Source organism: Pholis gunnellus (assembly GCF_910591455.1).
Source record: "Pholis gunnellus genome assembly, chromosome: 9".
NCBI classification, from domain to species: Eukaryota; Metazoa; Chordata; class Actinopteri; order Perciformes; family Pholidae; genus Pholis; species Pholis gunnellus.
Window position 1 is genome coordinate 26,504,716 of NC_136535.1, and position 15,926 is coordinate 26,520,641.

The 15,926-nt window shown below is 43.2% G+C and overlaps 1 protein-coding gene across 4 annotated transcripts; it reads right to left on the reverse strand.

Annotated features, from left to right (window-relative positions):
• On the reverse strand, positions 1-9,427 carry il15l (interleukin 15, like). Of its 4 annotated transcripts, none has more exons than XM_079165717.1 (5): positions 9,297-9,427; positions 5,399-5,781; positions 4,408-4,455; positions 2,614-2,757; positions 1-499 (listed from the first exon to the last, which is right to left on the reverse strand). In XM_079165717.1, exons 2-5 carry the CDS (start codon positions 5,531-5,533, stop codon positions 386-388), a joined length of 441 nt encoding a protein of 146 aa, XP_079021843.1. In that variant the 5' UTR covers positions 5,534-5,781; positions 9,297-9,427; the 3' UTR covers positions 1-385. The 4 variants fall into 4 exon arrangements, with proteins under 4 accessions (XP_079021843.1, XP_079021842.1, XP_079021841.1 ...); XM_079165716.1 differs by lacking the exon at positions 9,297-9,427 and adding an exon at positions 6,293-6,393; XM_079165715.1 differs by lacking the exon at positions 9,297-9,427 and adding an exon at positions 6,293-6,345 and having other exon boundaries at positions 5,399-5,854.
• Between the last annotated feature and the right edge of the window lie 6,499 nt (positions 9,428-15,926).

Here is a 15,926-nt window from a genome sequence, read left to right on the forward strand (position 1 = left end):
TTGCATTGCAGATGAACGAATCTGGATATTTCATCAACCTGCGACCTGTTCGTGCTCAAAAGGTGATTTAAATGCTGAAAACCAATTTGAGTTGAAAACATCGTTTACAAACTTTAGTAGCATGTTTAATTCTTTACACTTCTTGTTTCACCAAATAAAAGAGATAAAAAAGGACGTGTTATATGTTGCATGTTAGAGTTACAGGTTATTCATCACACTCAAATGTACGAGGGATCCAGGCTTCTGTCCATTTATCCAAACCTGGACCTGGATCACAAGTGATCCTGATCCCACAGACTCCACGTTCTCTCTTCACCCACCTGAACGAGGAAAATGTGCAGAAAGATCATCAAAACTGATCACAAAGTGTCTTTTTAAAAGGTCCTCATGGAGATAATGAGCGGCTGTTCCTCTTCTGAAGAATCCGTTCAAGTTCACGGAGGAACGTTTTTGCTTCTTCCTCCGGAAGGAGTTCACATCTAAGACACCCTGACTCCGTCTGTGGAGGGAACAAGAAAACAGAGACACATTATTGGAGCAGATCTGTTTAGAATAAATCATAAACTTTCATAACCGCAGACTTTAAAGACTTTAAAGACTTTAAAGACTTTAAAGTCATGGTGTTGTAATGTCGGAGTGCCTCAGGGCTCTAGTCTAGGTCCTCTCCTCTTCTAAACTAAACTAAACTTCCCCTCGGCCCAATGAGCCACGGCTGCCCAATTCTGCTCTTAGATGAAGGATCTGCCTTCAGCATGTATTGGTGCTGGTGTTGAAATGTATGCAGATGATATATAATGATATACGTACGATGAAAAACCAGTGAAGAAGCTGCTGTTAAACTCACACATATAGTGGACAATCTCACAAAGTGACTTTCAGAGTCTTTATTGCATTGTTCTGTAAAAAAGAACAGCTGTATGTTCATAACTCAAAGGGAAGGCAGAGCCCCTCATCAGCAAAAGACTACAAAGAGACACGAAACAACCTCAAAGAGACAGACAACCACAGAGAGATACATAACCACACAAAACAACCACAACAGCACCCTACAGCAGAGGTCTGCAACGAGTTTCAGGCCAAGGACCCCAAACTGATAGAGAGGAGCAGGACCCCGACTCTATATATTGTATAGATTGTGTTTTATATTAAACTGGGCCTAGTGCCACGTACACACACACACCTCTTTATTGTGCGTTCAGTACTAAGCTATTCAAAAATGTCGCAGACCCCCTGCAGTACCTCCACGAACCCCCTAGGGGTCGCGGACCCCTTGTTGAAGACCTCTGGCCAAAACAAATATAAAGTCTGTGCGTCCTGTTCCGATATGAGGGGTTGTGGGTCCCGATACACATATACTGTATACTTCATGTTGGCTACAGCTCCTCCTGCTCTGATGAACTGATATTTTGGGATATGTTAAGAGTTCTTCTGCTACTAACAGACACTTTAAACATCGTTCAGATGAAGCTGCTTTTTCCAGTTGAGACATGCAAGGTGAGCGTGTTTTGCACCCGAGAGCTTCAGGGTGAATCTTCTCAGAGCGCTTCGCTCTTCAGTCTTATTTCATTCAGAAACATGCCTCTTGGTTCTGCTGATCAATGTCTCATCTTCTGTGTAAATCTCTGGTCATGTCAGCATCATTACTCATCCATGCAGGCTTCCTGCAGCCTCCAGCATCTGGCTCTCGTCTCTCATCACATGTTCAGCGTTGTAAGTCACACTCCGCTCTGATTGGACGGTTGTTTTCGGATGCTACGTGACAGAACTAGTCAACAACCCATTTAGCGGTAATACTTTAGTTTACAGTTCATATTTGACTTTGTAGTAAAGATGCAAATGATCAGTCATTTCCTAAACTCTTGGCTCCAATCAATGTAGAGCTGCAAGGAGCCGTTATCTTTGTTCTGGATTATTTCTCAACTGTTTAGTCGATAAAATGTCGAAAGGTGTGAACAATGTTCATGAAGCCCGAGCTGATGTCTTCAAATGTCTTGTTTTGTCCAATAAACAGTGAAAACACAAAACGTTTCAGTTGAAAATGAAATAAAACCGAGAAAAGCAGAAAATCCTCCCGATTGAAAAGCTGGACTGAATGTTTGACATTTAAAATTATTCATTGTTTATTATCAAATAAAATTACTGAAACTCTATATTGCTGAAGCATTGTCAAAGGTTTCTGGATGTCAACACACTGACATCGTTCAGCCTCTTTACTGTCTGTGGCGTCCCACAAGGTTCAATACTGGGTCCCTTTGCCTTTTCCTGTCAATGTGCTCGTCTATCAAACTACAGTCCGTCTAACACCATCACATCTGTACCAGCTGTATGAGACACAAACCACAGCTAAATATAGTTTTATGTTTGGATCGTTCAGCGTTCAGTCACCATATTGCTGCTGAGATGTGACGTTGTTTAGCTTCTGGACAATGAATCACAGGACGTGGTTGACATCATCTCTTAAAAGCCTCCAACAATGATTATAATTAATGTTTACTCTCCCAAATAAACCAACAAATACTTTATTTAAAAGTAAATATTCATGAGTCAGGTTATTTCTTCATATGAGACGTGTGAGAAATTAAAAAAAGTGTAATTTAGATAAAAACTCCTCACCCCATTGAACTCTGTTGCTAGTTGTCCGAGTCCTCGTTTGAATCCGAAAGGTCGGATTTTGGCGTCATCAGCGATCCGCCACTCATCAACCAGGACCTGGATCTCTTCAGAGAAACACCTGAGGCTGGAGCGAGGACATCTCTGCTGGAGACACCGACCAGAACCACAAAGGGTTAACCACACACACACACAAGGAGTCTGACAAGATGTGATTTAAACATATAGAATATGAAAAGTTACATTAAAATATCATAAACAAACAAATGTATGTTAAGACAAATATGTTATTAGAGAGGTGAGAGAGAAAGAGAGAGAGGGGTGAGAGAGAGAGAGGTAGAGAGAGAGAGAGAGAGAGAGTGAGAGAGAGAGAGAGAGAGTGAGAGAGAGAGAGCGAGAGAGGTAGAGAGAGAGAGAGAGAGAGAGTGAGAGAGAGAGAGCAAGAGAGGTAGAGAGAGAGAGTGAGAGAGAGAGTGAGAGAGGTAGAGAGAGAGAGTGAGAGAGAGAGAGAGACAGACAGAGAGAGCCTGCGTGCGTGTGTGTAACTGGTTGCCATGGTGAGGACGCACCTGGTGTTAGAGGCAGACTGATTCAGAAACGTTACAGTAAACAGTGATTTTGAACAAAACTCCGCCTCCTTTTAACAAAAAGCAAGACTCTGGCGAACGCGCTGATGTGTTTTTTATGTTTGTGGTGTTAAAAATGTGAGTTCCAGAGCAATATACAAAAGTGGTACCGTCTGCTTTCTTTGAGAAATGAGTGGTCAGATTTAACATTGGTCTCTATGGAGCAGAAAGCTGGTTTTCCTGTCAATTAAGGTCTGTAGTGCAAAATGTGTAAATGTGCTGGATTCCACAGTCATTTCTCTAGACCAGAACACGATTAGCTAACTTTTCTCCAAAAATAATGCATGAAGAGTGCAAATTGTGGGACTCTGAGCAATTTGTTTGTAGAAATCACAGAATATTTTCCTGCTCCGCTCCACTCTGACAATTATGCCCTCACTCTAGCCCTTAACGAGCTGCGCAATACACACCCATTCTAAAATCTGAAATGGACCCAAAATGTTCCTGAAACTTAATCTGCGACTTCATGAAAACTGTGCTAGCTATCAAAATGTCCATTTGGCCCAATAACGTCCAGCGTTTTGTCTATGTTTTAAACTTTAAATCATTTTTCTACGTTAAAGTATGGCTTGTCAATATGGGTCCAAAGTTCAGTGTTTTTTTTGCTCTCTTCACGCCGAAACCCCATTCAAGTCTATGGGGCGATTTTGCTCCGTTTTTCGGTATTTTCGGGAAAACCGCTGGGCGAATCTCTTATAAAAGTCATAGCACCCCATTCCCAATCGGGCCGCACGTTTGGATATACTTTTCGCGCCGCTGTTGGCAACGCTGTGTGAGGAGAAGCGTGCCAAACTTTTCTGGATAAAGATTATTAAGCCCGCAGGATTACAGTCAGTGTGCTTTGGCACAGGCAGTTTTACTGCCTTTGTGCCACAAAGCCACACTGAATAAACAGCTTGAACACAATATTTTTAAAAGATATGCAGAATGTAATAACACAATCGTTATGTAATAACCAACCAGAATGTCTCAGCTTTTATTCAACAGTCAATGAAACGTTTAAAATCTTAGATCAGACCTGTGATGAAGATCGTTTACGTGATCACGTATACGGAGTGCTGTATTAACGAATCTCTCTGTCAGCATCTACATGTTCCCTCATAATGAATGAATGAATGAATGGATGAATGAATGATGTGATGCTTATTGAAGCGGCTGTGGAGGCTCGTACCTTGTAGTATTCAGCGGTGGGCGTGTACAGTCGGCAGCCGGAGTCCTTCTGAGGAAGAAGAGAAGCTCACATGTTAAAGTCTTTCATCATCATTACTTTAACACACACACACACACACACACGGTCTGATTTAAGCATCATAGACACAATGAAAATGTCATTTCCTACATGTTGCATCCCTGCTGCTCAGCACTAAACAAAGCTTTATGACAAGAGAACAAGAGGATCTACAGGTGTGTTGGCGGTGAGCTGATCCAGCAGGTCTGATCCTGACGCTGATTCTTCTGAGTGATTTATTGGCGTTGCTGTGCTTCTCTGCCCCGAGGACTCATCGCTGTAAATGTTAACATTGAGCAGCTGCGTACGTGTTTCTGCAAAGACGCTGCAGGGATGCTCTCAGGACCGGTGCAACCAAACTGCCTTATGGGAAATGTAGGATCCAGTTTCTATAGCGATTTCCGTGATCCTTTTTTTCTTTTCATTCATCCAACATGTGTTCTGACAGGAAGTCCTGGTCAACATGTGCAGCACAGTAGAAACGTTTGATGTGGAACGAGTAGAGACGAGGACAGATGACATCACAAAGAGACCAAAAGAACACACACAGGAAGCAGAGCATCATGGGAAATAAAGGAACCGGCGACGTTCTGAGGACATGTCAGCAGAAAGTGAGTAATACCAGTAATACTATTAATATTAGTAAAATAAAACTAAATACTGGTTCATATGTTGTGTTCTACATATAAACATATACATGTTTCTGTTAACTCTGCTGTCAGTGTTTTCAGCCTTCAGAGAGCGTAAAGATCACAAGATCTTCAGACTCGTTCCTGATGAAGAGACTAAACGACGGAGAAGCTCAACAAATGTTCACAAACTACAACTTGAGGACAAAAGTTTGTCCAAATCCACCAAATCTCCGCAGCGACTGAAACCTGTTGAGATGTGAAACATTGATGAACTGATGTGTCGTAGTGTTAAAGACTCGTACCAGCTGGGGGGCGATCTTGATGAGGTTCCGGACCTGATTCAGGAGGTCTCGGGATCGGGGTTCGGCGACCGGCAGGCCGAGCAGACAGACGAGACACAGACACACTCTCGCCAGAGCTGACCTCCCTCTCAGCATGGCCCGGGCAGCAGAACCGTCATCTCATCACCGTCTCGCTCTGCTGCAGCATCTGGATCCACAGCCTCCTGGATCCTCAGGGGTTCAAAATACAAATCCAGAGACAGAAGTCCACTTTGAGAAGTTCCTCCGAGCAACACGCAGAGAAAGTCTTCCTGAAATCCTCCGAGAGGAAGGTTTGAAATCCCTGGAAAACCTTCGAAAGCTTCTTCAGGCTGCTGAGGAGCCCTCGAGCAAAGAAGACGGATCTGGATGACAGAACAGAGAGTCAGTAGGAACGACTCACACTCCTTCAGTTGATCCTCCAGATGGACCAGAGAACTACAAAAGAACAGAGAAGAAGAGCTGCACAAAACAAATTCCAAAGAAACAGAAACTTTTCTTGGTGTTAAATTGTGTCTTCAGTCCCAGTGTGGACCAAGAAAGAGAAGAAGAAGAACTGTGGACAAAGAAAGAGAAGAAGAAGAACTGTGGACAAAGAAGAAGAAGAAGAACTGTGGACAAAGAAAGAGAAGAAGAAGAACTATGGACAAAGAAAGAGAAGAAGAACTGTGGACAAAGAAAGAGAAGAAGAAGAACTGTGGACAAAGAAGGAGAAGGAGAAGAACTGTGGACAAAGAAAGAGAAGAAGGAGAAGAACTGTGGACAAAGAAAGAGAAGAAGGAGAAGAACTGTGGACAAAGAAGGGGAGAAGAAGAAGAAGAACTGTGGACAAAGAAGGAGGAGAAGAAGAACAATTCCCCGCCAAATTCGTCTCACCGAGGTTTGAAAGCGAGAGTCTTCTTTGACCGGAGAGCCTCCCTCCTCTTCGTCTCCCTTCTGTCACTTTCCTCTCTCCTCTCTCCAGTTTTCACTTTCTCACTCCTCCCATTCCTCCTCCTCCTTCTCCTCCTCCTCCTCCTCCTCCTCCTCCAGGGATTAGATCAGCGACACAGCTCTCAGAGACATTCCTGAGATTCCTGATCGTTTGTAATTCAGGAGACCTTCGGTGGATTCAACATGTTTTATATCAACACATTAAACTCTCTTGCTGGATGTCAGATGTCTCGAGAGGACGAATCTAAACGTCTAGATGCTTTTATTTTGTAGAAAGTGTCTTCAGTTACAGGTGTTATTTAGTTTAATGGACGGAGAACTAAACCAGATTAGATTTAAACAGGAACAGCTTCCTGTTTCAGTGTCAAGAGTTTCACAATAAAAGCACCCTTGAACAGTTCAGACTTCACAGTAGAAACAGAAGGTTGGTGTAGAGTTACTGTTGGAACTTCAGCTGAACTCATCACAGTTTAAACCTCCTCAATCAACATCTACTGATAACAGGATTCTCTCATGTGACCCCGTGAAACATCAGGGGTCTGAATTAAACCGTTTTATTTGTTAGGAGAGAAGAAGAACATCAATAAAACAGCTGATTATTAACTTTAAATTATTTCCCCCTCTTTTATTAAACCTAACTTTGTTTTGTTTCCTAAACATAAGTAGGTTAAAACAACGTAAAACATTAAAGATCGTAACAAAAGTACAGAGACAAACACTTCGGGACTGGAACGACGGTCTCCTGGTTGAAAGTCCTGTTTGTTTGACGCGTCAATTAGAAGGATTTTAAATTCTACGTAACTTTCTGTGACAGCTTTCCATCGCAAGCAGCACCGACTACATGCACGACACTGACTCAGGATCAGCTCAACGCTCCCCTCTGAGTCAAACACGCAGAGATTTAAATTTACTGGAAACTTTGAGTCACACGAGCAAAGCTGTTTGTTGTGACGATGATGTCATCTGAAACAACGGACGCTCAATCAGCTGATAGGAGACACGTTTCTCCTTCTATTCACCCAAAAGTCTGGTTTTGGTTCATTTGTTCACGTTTGAAGATCAGATTAACGGAGGATAACAGTGTCAGAATAATTACTTTTAATTCAATCTTTTTATGATTATCCAGAGAAAGCGCAGCGTTATTTCTGTCTCTTACAACGAACCACCAATCTGCAAATGTTTCTGTGGAAATTGTAATTTTATGCTTTTTAATGAATGTTTGTCAACCATTGACTTTCAATGCATCTTCATTGTTTCCCTCCTCATCATCACTCAGTTCCTCTGAAGCCTGACTCACTCTGATGGTTTACACACACACACACACACACACACACTTTATATGATCACACTGATTAAAGCGGCTACGAGGTAATAATTGACATATAGAAAAGCTAATGTCTTTACGACGTTCCCTTAAATTCTGATAAGAAACGCAACGTGTTGAAATCAGACGTGAACAGATTCATCGGTTTCATCTTGTTTTGGCTGAAACTGTCTCCAAATAAAAGACTCTCGCCGTCTGTTTGCTTTTGGAAAAACTGTTTCTCATTAATACGAGAAATCCTGAGTTTCATGTGAAGCGCAGGAGGAAGGAAGACAGAAGAGCGACACAACAAAGGTCTTTAAATCAGAGATCAGACGGTTCACTGAGCATCAGCTGCTTTAGTGTTCAGCACCACGACGGCTCCGTCGCTCAGACTTTGGTTCAGACGGAAACGTCTCAACAGCCGTTCGATGAAACGCGGTTCATCGTTCACGTTACAACATTTAATCTTAGCGCCGTCAAACATGCTCACTTCCTGTTCAGAAAAACAAGATGGCTGACTTGAGGCTTCAGAACATCGGTCCACAAACCAATAAGTGACGTCATGACGACCGCGTCCACTTCTTGCATTCAGTCGATGCTGATAATTAGCACGTTAGCATGCTAACGCGTCACCGTCATGAATCTGACGTTAGCATTTAGCTCAAAGCACCACCGCGTCTCATCAGAGGTGGAAGAAGCACTCGGATCATTTACTTCAGTAGAAGTACTACAACTGGTACTAATACCACAACTTAGAAATACTGGTAGAAGTAAAAGTCCTGCATTTAAAAAGTTACTCAGTAAAATCACAAAGTATTATCAAATATACTTAAAAAGGTCCGGTGTGGAACATTGAGAGGGATTTATTTATAATCATATGAATAAGTTTGTTTTCTTTTGTGTTTAATCACCTGAAAATAACAATTGTGTTTTCGTTATATTTCTTAGTTTTATATATCAAATATACTTTCCACATCATTCTTTGTTATGACAGATAATTATTTTTGCACATCCTGCACATTTTAAAAGTTATATTCTCCATATTTTTATAGTATTTATTTGTATTTGTAATGTACATTTTCCGACTGCATATATATGTTTCTTGACTTTTGAACGTGACAGTATTTAGATTTAATTTATTTACTTTGCAAAATTTAAACAATAAAATAAAAATAAACAAACATAACAGAGATAAATAATATCACAGAGCAAACAATCCTCCACTCATATAATATCACAATGTTACAATATTACAGAGAACATCACATGAATATGCATGAGATCAGACTTATTGTTTATTCGCTCTTAATGTTTATTGTTGCACCAATAATCTGAACCTGTAAAGTAACAAGTAGCCGTAAAATGGAAATACTCAAAATAAGTACAAGTGTACTCGCGTACAGTACTTGAGTACACTGTCTAGTTATATTCCACCACTGCTGCTGTTTGACATCATGTCGTCGTTACACAAATGATTTATTTTATTTGTTACGTCTCTATTGTCCCTGACTAACTGTGTTTTTTTAAGATATAATAGTTAATCTGTGTGTTTTGTGTCGATCAACACGAGTTCCCATCAAACCTGAGACAACAGAGACAAATAGTAATAATATAAAGTAATAATAATGAAACTCTTCTTACCGGAGCTCCGAGCCGCAATGAGAGCCGGTGAAGTCCGGTGCAAAGTCGAGTTCAAACCAAAACTGAAATGTGAGTCTAAAGATAAAGAAGATTAAATCCCTGCAGAGCATGAGCTCGCTGATAAATTCAAGTTCACCGCAGTTCAGCTGCAGAACACAAACACAGATGAGAGATTGTAGAGGAGGACGTGTCGTCACACGTTGAACATTCTGGCCTTCGGTGTTTTCAAGCTGTTGCATTAAAACCTGTTTATGTAAGAAAAATAGTCAAAGTTGTTTTTTAATTTAAAAAAATGGTGCGTTCACATCTTAGATATGAAGCTTCTAAATCAGATCTGATTCATAAACTCATGTTTACAATGTTTACTGAGGTAATAAATCAAGAGAGAAGTAGAGTCATTTTCTCATAGACTTCTATACAACCAGAGGAGTCGCCCCCTGGTGGACACTAGAGAGAATGCAGCTTTAACACATGAAGCTTTGACACTAACAACGTGTTCAGCAGACCTCAGAGCAGCTTCTTTCTTCTGGCTGTGAAACTCATAAATTCGTCCTCCACATATAATATAGTTGTTTTATTATGTAGTAAAATTAGACTACAATGTGCATTCCGTTGAGGAACCCTGCTGCAATAAAACAACCTCATAAATAACGTGTGCAATCTTAAGCGTCACATGATGTAACGGAGCAACATTAAATCCATTATTACAAAATGAAATATGAGGAGACAGGAATGTGTCTTTGGCTCGTCTGATCCTCTGACGTCCGTCCTGCTTTGCACACAGCTGCACTTTATTTCACTGATTACATCTGAAGGTGATCGTGAGACTGGATCTCCAGAGGTCATTATAAATATGAACAAATGGCTTTTAGAAGGTTTATTTTTTCAATCCACTTCACCAATTTAGATTTATTTTCTGTTGGTTCGTTACATCAAATCTCAATAAAAACACATTTTACTTTCAGGCTGTAATTCAACAAAATAAACATTTATTGAAATAAAAAGCAGACTTCATTTTGATTTTGCAGCACATACCTTTATTTACCATCTCACTCTATGAGGGTTACTGATGAACGTTTACTTTATATTTCCCTTTTTCACCAGTTTCCCAAAACAACAACACGTTCTTCTCTCCGCTCCGTCTCCGGCGCCCCGACAGAAACGTCTGTTATCTTTAATATTTTAACATTTTACACTAGTCATTTTAGTTTTGTTCATTTTAGATCTACAGGAAAATGTGATTTTTAATAATAATAATAATAATATAAAAAATTGGGTTCCTTTCATTCTTCCATCACTGGAAGTATTTTATAACAGAGAATTAAATGTAAATCATTTTAAGGATTATTTTCTGCTTCCTTATCTTTTTTTTTTTTTTATTGTTGTTTTTGAAAATAATTTAAATAATCTGAGAATGTTTTTATCAGCTCATCAGCTGTCACGCTGATGTTAAAGCGGTTGGTTTCTGCAGGACGCCGACGACAAGAACGAGTTTAAATCAACGTGAGAACAAACGTTAAAAAACATCTTTTGGTCTGAAGTTAAAACACCGTCATCACTTTAAAGATAATAAGTGCCAAAGAGAGCAAGAATAACTTCATAAATAAAGACAATAGAAGAAGAATACAACGGTTAAAAGGATTATTAATAACCAACTTTAAACACTGGCCTCAGAAAGACACGTTTGTTCAACAGAATATGAAAAGAAACAATAAAAATACATTAAGTATCTGTGACTGCAAACAGCACCAGGTCAACAGACGACCTCTGATGTTAAATACGAATGTTTTTATGTTCTTCAGCTCATTAAATGCTCAAATTTAACAGTCGATTTAAAGTTTGTCTCCCAGTCTCTTTAGAACGAACTCACCACATCCTGCTGACATTCAGGGTTCCAGCTCTGACTCACTTCTTTACTTTTTGAACAATATTAGCATCTTTCAAAACAATCTCAATCAAAGGTCATGAACCCAGATTGAGGAATAGGAGCCGTGTGCAGATAGAAGGTCCGTTCTGAAGAGATCGTGTGTTTGATTTCCAGAAGCGTTCGTGTTTGAACCCTACGTGACGACGTCTACATGCACACATTAATATTCCACTATTATTCCCAGCATGGCAACATTCTGGATTTGATGCAATGATTAAAGAATCAAAGAGTCCAACACGTCCTCCAGCTCTGGAACACGCTGAGAAACATCCGTTAGCTCCCGATGTTCACTTTGACGTGTTTAGACGAGATGAACGACGTGTCGGAGCGTCGATCGTTCATCTGAACATGAACGGCTGAAGGATTATTAGTGGAATATTAATTTTCATTCAGCGATGTAAATAGATTAACAGGAATATTGTCTTTTTCAGAATAACCCAGAACATTTGGTTCACGTTAACGTAGACTACATTCATCACGTCCCTCAGACGTGGACTTATCCTCTCTTGCTTTGCCGTTTGAGGAAGATCATTTTGAACATGGTGACCTCATGAAGTTTGTCTGGTCCACTGAAACCAGCAGCTACACAACGACTTCTACCTTCTTTTTACTTTTTCATTCCCTTTTTCTTTTCTCTCGTAATGCCACGAAAAAGAACCAAAGGTCTCGTCTCTTTCTTTCACATCCTGTCACAGTTCTGAGAAAGAGTCGAAGGAATGTGTGAAAGTCCATTGATGCTAATTCTCCTGGTGGACTGACCTGGTCCCGGCCCCCCCGGTCCCCCCGGTCCCCCCGGTCCGGCTCCTCCCTGCAGGGTTTGGGTCAGGCTAACTTGGGCGGTGCTGAAGGAGGTTATACGGCCGCTTCCAGCGATCTGGAGGTTGACCGTGGTGGCATAACTGGTCTTCTGGTTCTTGGTCGGAGACAAAAGGGCGAAGGGTAGCGGGGAGGCACTCGGGGGCGAGGGGGGAGGGATTGAGGGAGGAGGAGGCGTTGAGGATTGGTAGCGGTGGTGGTGCTGGTAGGGGGCAGGTGAAGGGGAGGCGGACAGGAGCCTGCATGAGGAGGAGGAGGAGGAGGAGGAGGGGCGGGCAACATAGGCGCAGATTAGCTGGCTGCGACAATCCCCCACCTGGACCTCCGGTTCCCCCCACCCGGTCTGGCTATCCGATAACACCGGAGAGGAGAGGAGGGCGTGGGGGAGAGAGGAGAGAGGGGGAGGAGGAGAGGAAGAGGTGGTGGAGAAAGCGGCACTGAGGACATCGCTTTCCCTGTATTTGTTTGAAAGCTCTCGCACATCCGGCCAGGGCACGCTGGTGAAGTGCTGCCCGCCGAGGGCGGCGCCCGTCCCCGGGTTGAGCCGGGCGGGCGAGAGCGGGGATCGAAGCCCCGCTCGGGGGCTGAGGCAGGACGGCGAGCCGCCGTACGAGGACCACCCTCTCCTCGGACTGGTCGGACAGGACTCGTGCCGGTCGAAGAGGCCTCGGCCGCCACCGCTGAAACCGAGGGACCTGCTGCTGCCGTCGGCCCAAGAACGGCGAGCTCCACTGGGGTTGCTCCCGGCGGGGCTGGGGGGTCCGTCGGCCATGATGGAGGAGGAGCGAGACCTCCGGAGGGTTTGGGAGGGTGCAGGAGGGTACAAAGAAGAAGCGGGAAAAGAAGCGTTCTCCAGCTTCGGCGATTCTAGTGAGGAAGGAAAGGAAGGCGAGGGAGTAGAGGAGGAGGACGCGTATTTGGGGTTTCTAGGTTGAGGCGTCGCCACGTTATTGGTCCAAACGTTCACCGACACGCCGATGGGAGGCGGGGAGAGGATTCGAGGGCTGAGACACGAAGAGGACTGCCCGAACGCTGACCTGGGCAGCTCCAAAGTGAGGCCTAGCGGGTTGTGGGAACTAGCGCCTCGTGCACTCCGAGGGTGGGGGGGCTTGTTCGCCATGGGGGAGGTGTAATTGTGTTGGGGAGGTGGGGAGCAGAGGCGGGTAAAAGAGGCCGGGGTCGGAGAGGGTTGGGACGACGGGGATTGAACTCGTGAGCTGGGTTCGGATGCGGAGAAAGGCCGAGCCACGCGATTGTGTGACCCGGACCAGAGGGGATCCGGAGTTCGCGGGGTCACCGCGGCGTTGGTGCTACCGTTAGCTAGCAGCTTGTTACCAATCACCGGGTTTATAGCAGCTAAGCTAACGCTATTGTTGTTATTGTTGTTTGCGTTGGAGTCAGTTTTGGAGTGGAGGAAAGAGGGACGAGGGGAAGGAGAAGAAGGCAGACGACGGGTCATGGACGAGGAAGGGGAGCATTGGGGAAGAGGAGGAGAAGGAGGCGGCATGAGAGACGGAGAAGGACAAGAGGACCAGAGAGAGGACAGGGGACCGCGGGGATGTTGGTACCCGTCTTTGGTGCACCCTAGCTGGGCGTATGCGGGCACGCTGGAGCCCTGCTGACCGGGAGGAGGTTTAGGTGACGGGGAGCGCCGGCGCAGATGAGAGGACGGCAAGGAAGCTGCGGAGGCGGGGCTTTGGTTTGTGGGCGGGGCTTGTTGCAGGGCACTGTTCTTTTTCGCCATGCTCTGGCTGATGGACTGGCTAATACAGGAGGCGGCTAAGGATCTGGTGAACGCAGAGGAGGAAGGAGCAACGGGGGAGGAGCGCAGAGAAGAAGAAGAAGACGATGGTGGCGTAGGGGAGGAAGGAGGAGCTGCTTGCATGGAGGAAGACCTCCCAGAGGAAGATGGAGTGGGAGAGAAACAGGGAAGAGCCCTGGAGACGTTGCTCAGGGAGGTGTCTTGAGCGGCGGGAGAAGATGCTGGAACAACCCTGAACGGTGAGGAGCAGGGAGGTGCTCGGACAGAAGAGGAGGACGAAGGGAGTGCTTTAACAGGGGAGGGGGAGCGGTGCCTGAAGCTGGGTCTGAAGGCTGAGGAGGGGGCCGTGGTGAGGTCCGAGTCCGGTCCAGGAGGGGCATCGGTTGGGGGCGGTCTCTCCACCAGGTTCTCCAAGGAGGGTCTGGAAGGTGGGCGGCTGGTGGGGGGGGATCGTGAGTCCTGGTGGTTTGCCTCCCTGGAACTGACAGAGAAGCATAGATTACTAGGACGGTTAAAGCAACGAGCAGCACTGGAAAATTCTGTTTTATTTTAATTTAGTAAAAAAGGTTTTCACCACCAAGAAGTAGAGATTTAGTTTTTTTAGGACATAAATGACTGATAGGACGGAGGAATCATAAACCATTGCAGCTAAATCCAAAACCAAAGCTTTCTTAGTTGACGAGAAACATTGCGGTTGAGAGAAATGTCTTGAATCTCAGTGGGTGAATAAAAAAACAATCTGAATCGGTTCCCGTAAGAAACGATGTCAATGTTTTGCTTTGGTATTTAATTTCAGTCCCAAGAAATGTTGTAAACTAATCTCTAAACGGGAAGAAGTGGAAGATGGGAAAGTATAAATGAGTAATTCCTGGGGCCTCGTGGTTTATGGAAAGTAGTTGGTTGGGTTTTGTTTCGGGGACTGAACACTCGAGCTGGAGAGAAGATGATGTTAACATCTGGAAAACATTCTTTATCCTCCGATTAAAAAACACTCTTCCAACCCTTTAACAAGGAACGAACGGATTGATGAGCTCAGAGTTTTATCACATGAACACTTCATCACTCTACATGACAAACATTACTTCACAAACCTTTTGTGAGGCGATTAGTTGTGTAACGGACCGTTGTAGATCCGTACTGATCCCCCTCACAGTTTAACGTTAACATCACAGTGTAATTAAAGTTTTACTGACTCAGTAAAACTTGTGTTTCTAGTCTCTGATCATGTTTCATTGTAAACAACCAATCAGTGTTTAGACCAGCAGGAGGAGAGCTAGTAACGTTTAGCTAGTAAGGTTTCATTGATGTTGTTTTAAATATTGTGGATGAAGACGGTGAAACAGAGGAGCCCCGAGGCTCATTCCTGAAAACACATCCTGATCTGTTTCCGTCACAAGAGGAAAGATGACGACGTCTCTCTGAGATTAAAAACACATGTCTGGGTTTAATCTCTGTTGTTAGGATCATGCTGAGTCAGGGTTCAGGATCAGGTTTATATCGACTGAGGAGAATCTGTAAACATCTGCTTCCTGATACTAAACATCTGTTAAGAAGTGGGTAGTGCCGCCCCCCCAGAAACAGGGTTCTAAAAGGGAACCGGTTCTAAATGAGTAAAACCTGGAGTATTAAGGTCCAGAGTTAACGGTTCTGTTATCAGTTTCCACCTCGAGGCCTTGTAACATTTCAGGTCAAATTATATTATTTGATTTGATCAAAAACAATAAATAGAAATGTGAAAAATATCCAAAAGATGTCCTAAAATTATTAGTGAAATAATTGTGGGAAAATTCAGAAAAATTCAGAAAAATTCAGAATATGTGCAAATGTTACATTAATCGTCATTAATGTAAATAAACATAATTTATCAAATATTTATAAAAAAATGTAGAGAAAATATTAGTAATATACGTTGAAATAAATAGTGAAATATGTCTGAAAGATATGTGAAAAAAAAGAAATAAATTGTGGGAGATATTGATGAGGTAACTTTAGTGATGTCATAGGGTAGTGATGTCATACGTTAGTGATGTCATACGGAGTTTGATCATCAATGAAACATAACCAATGAGATCATTGATCAGCTGAGAATGTGTTTTAAAGATTTTAGAACTTCTTGTGTTGCTGC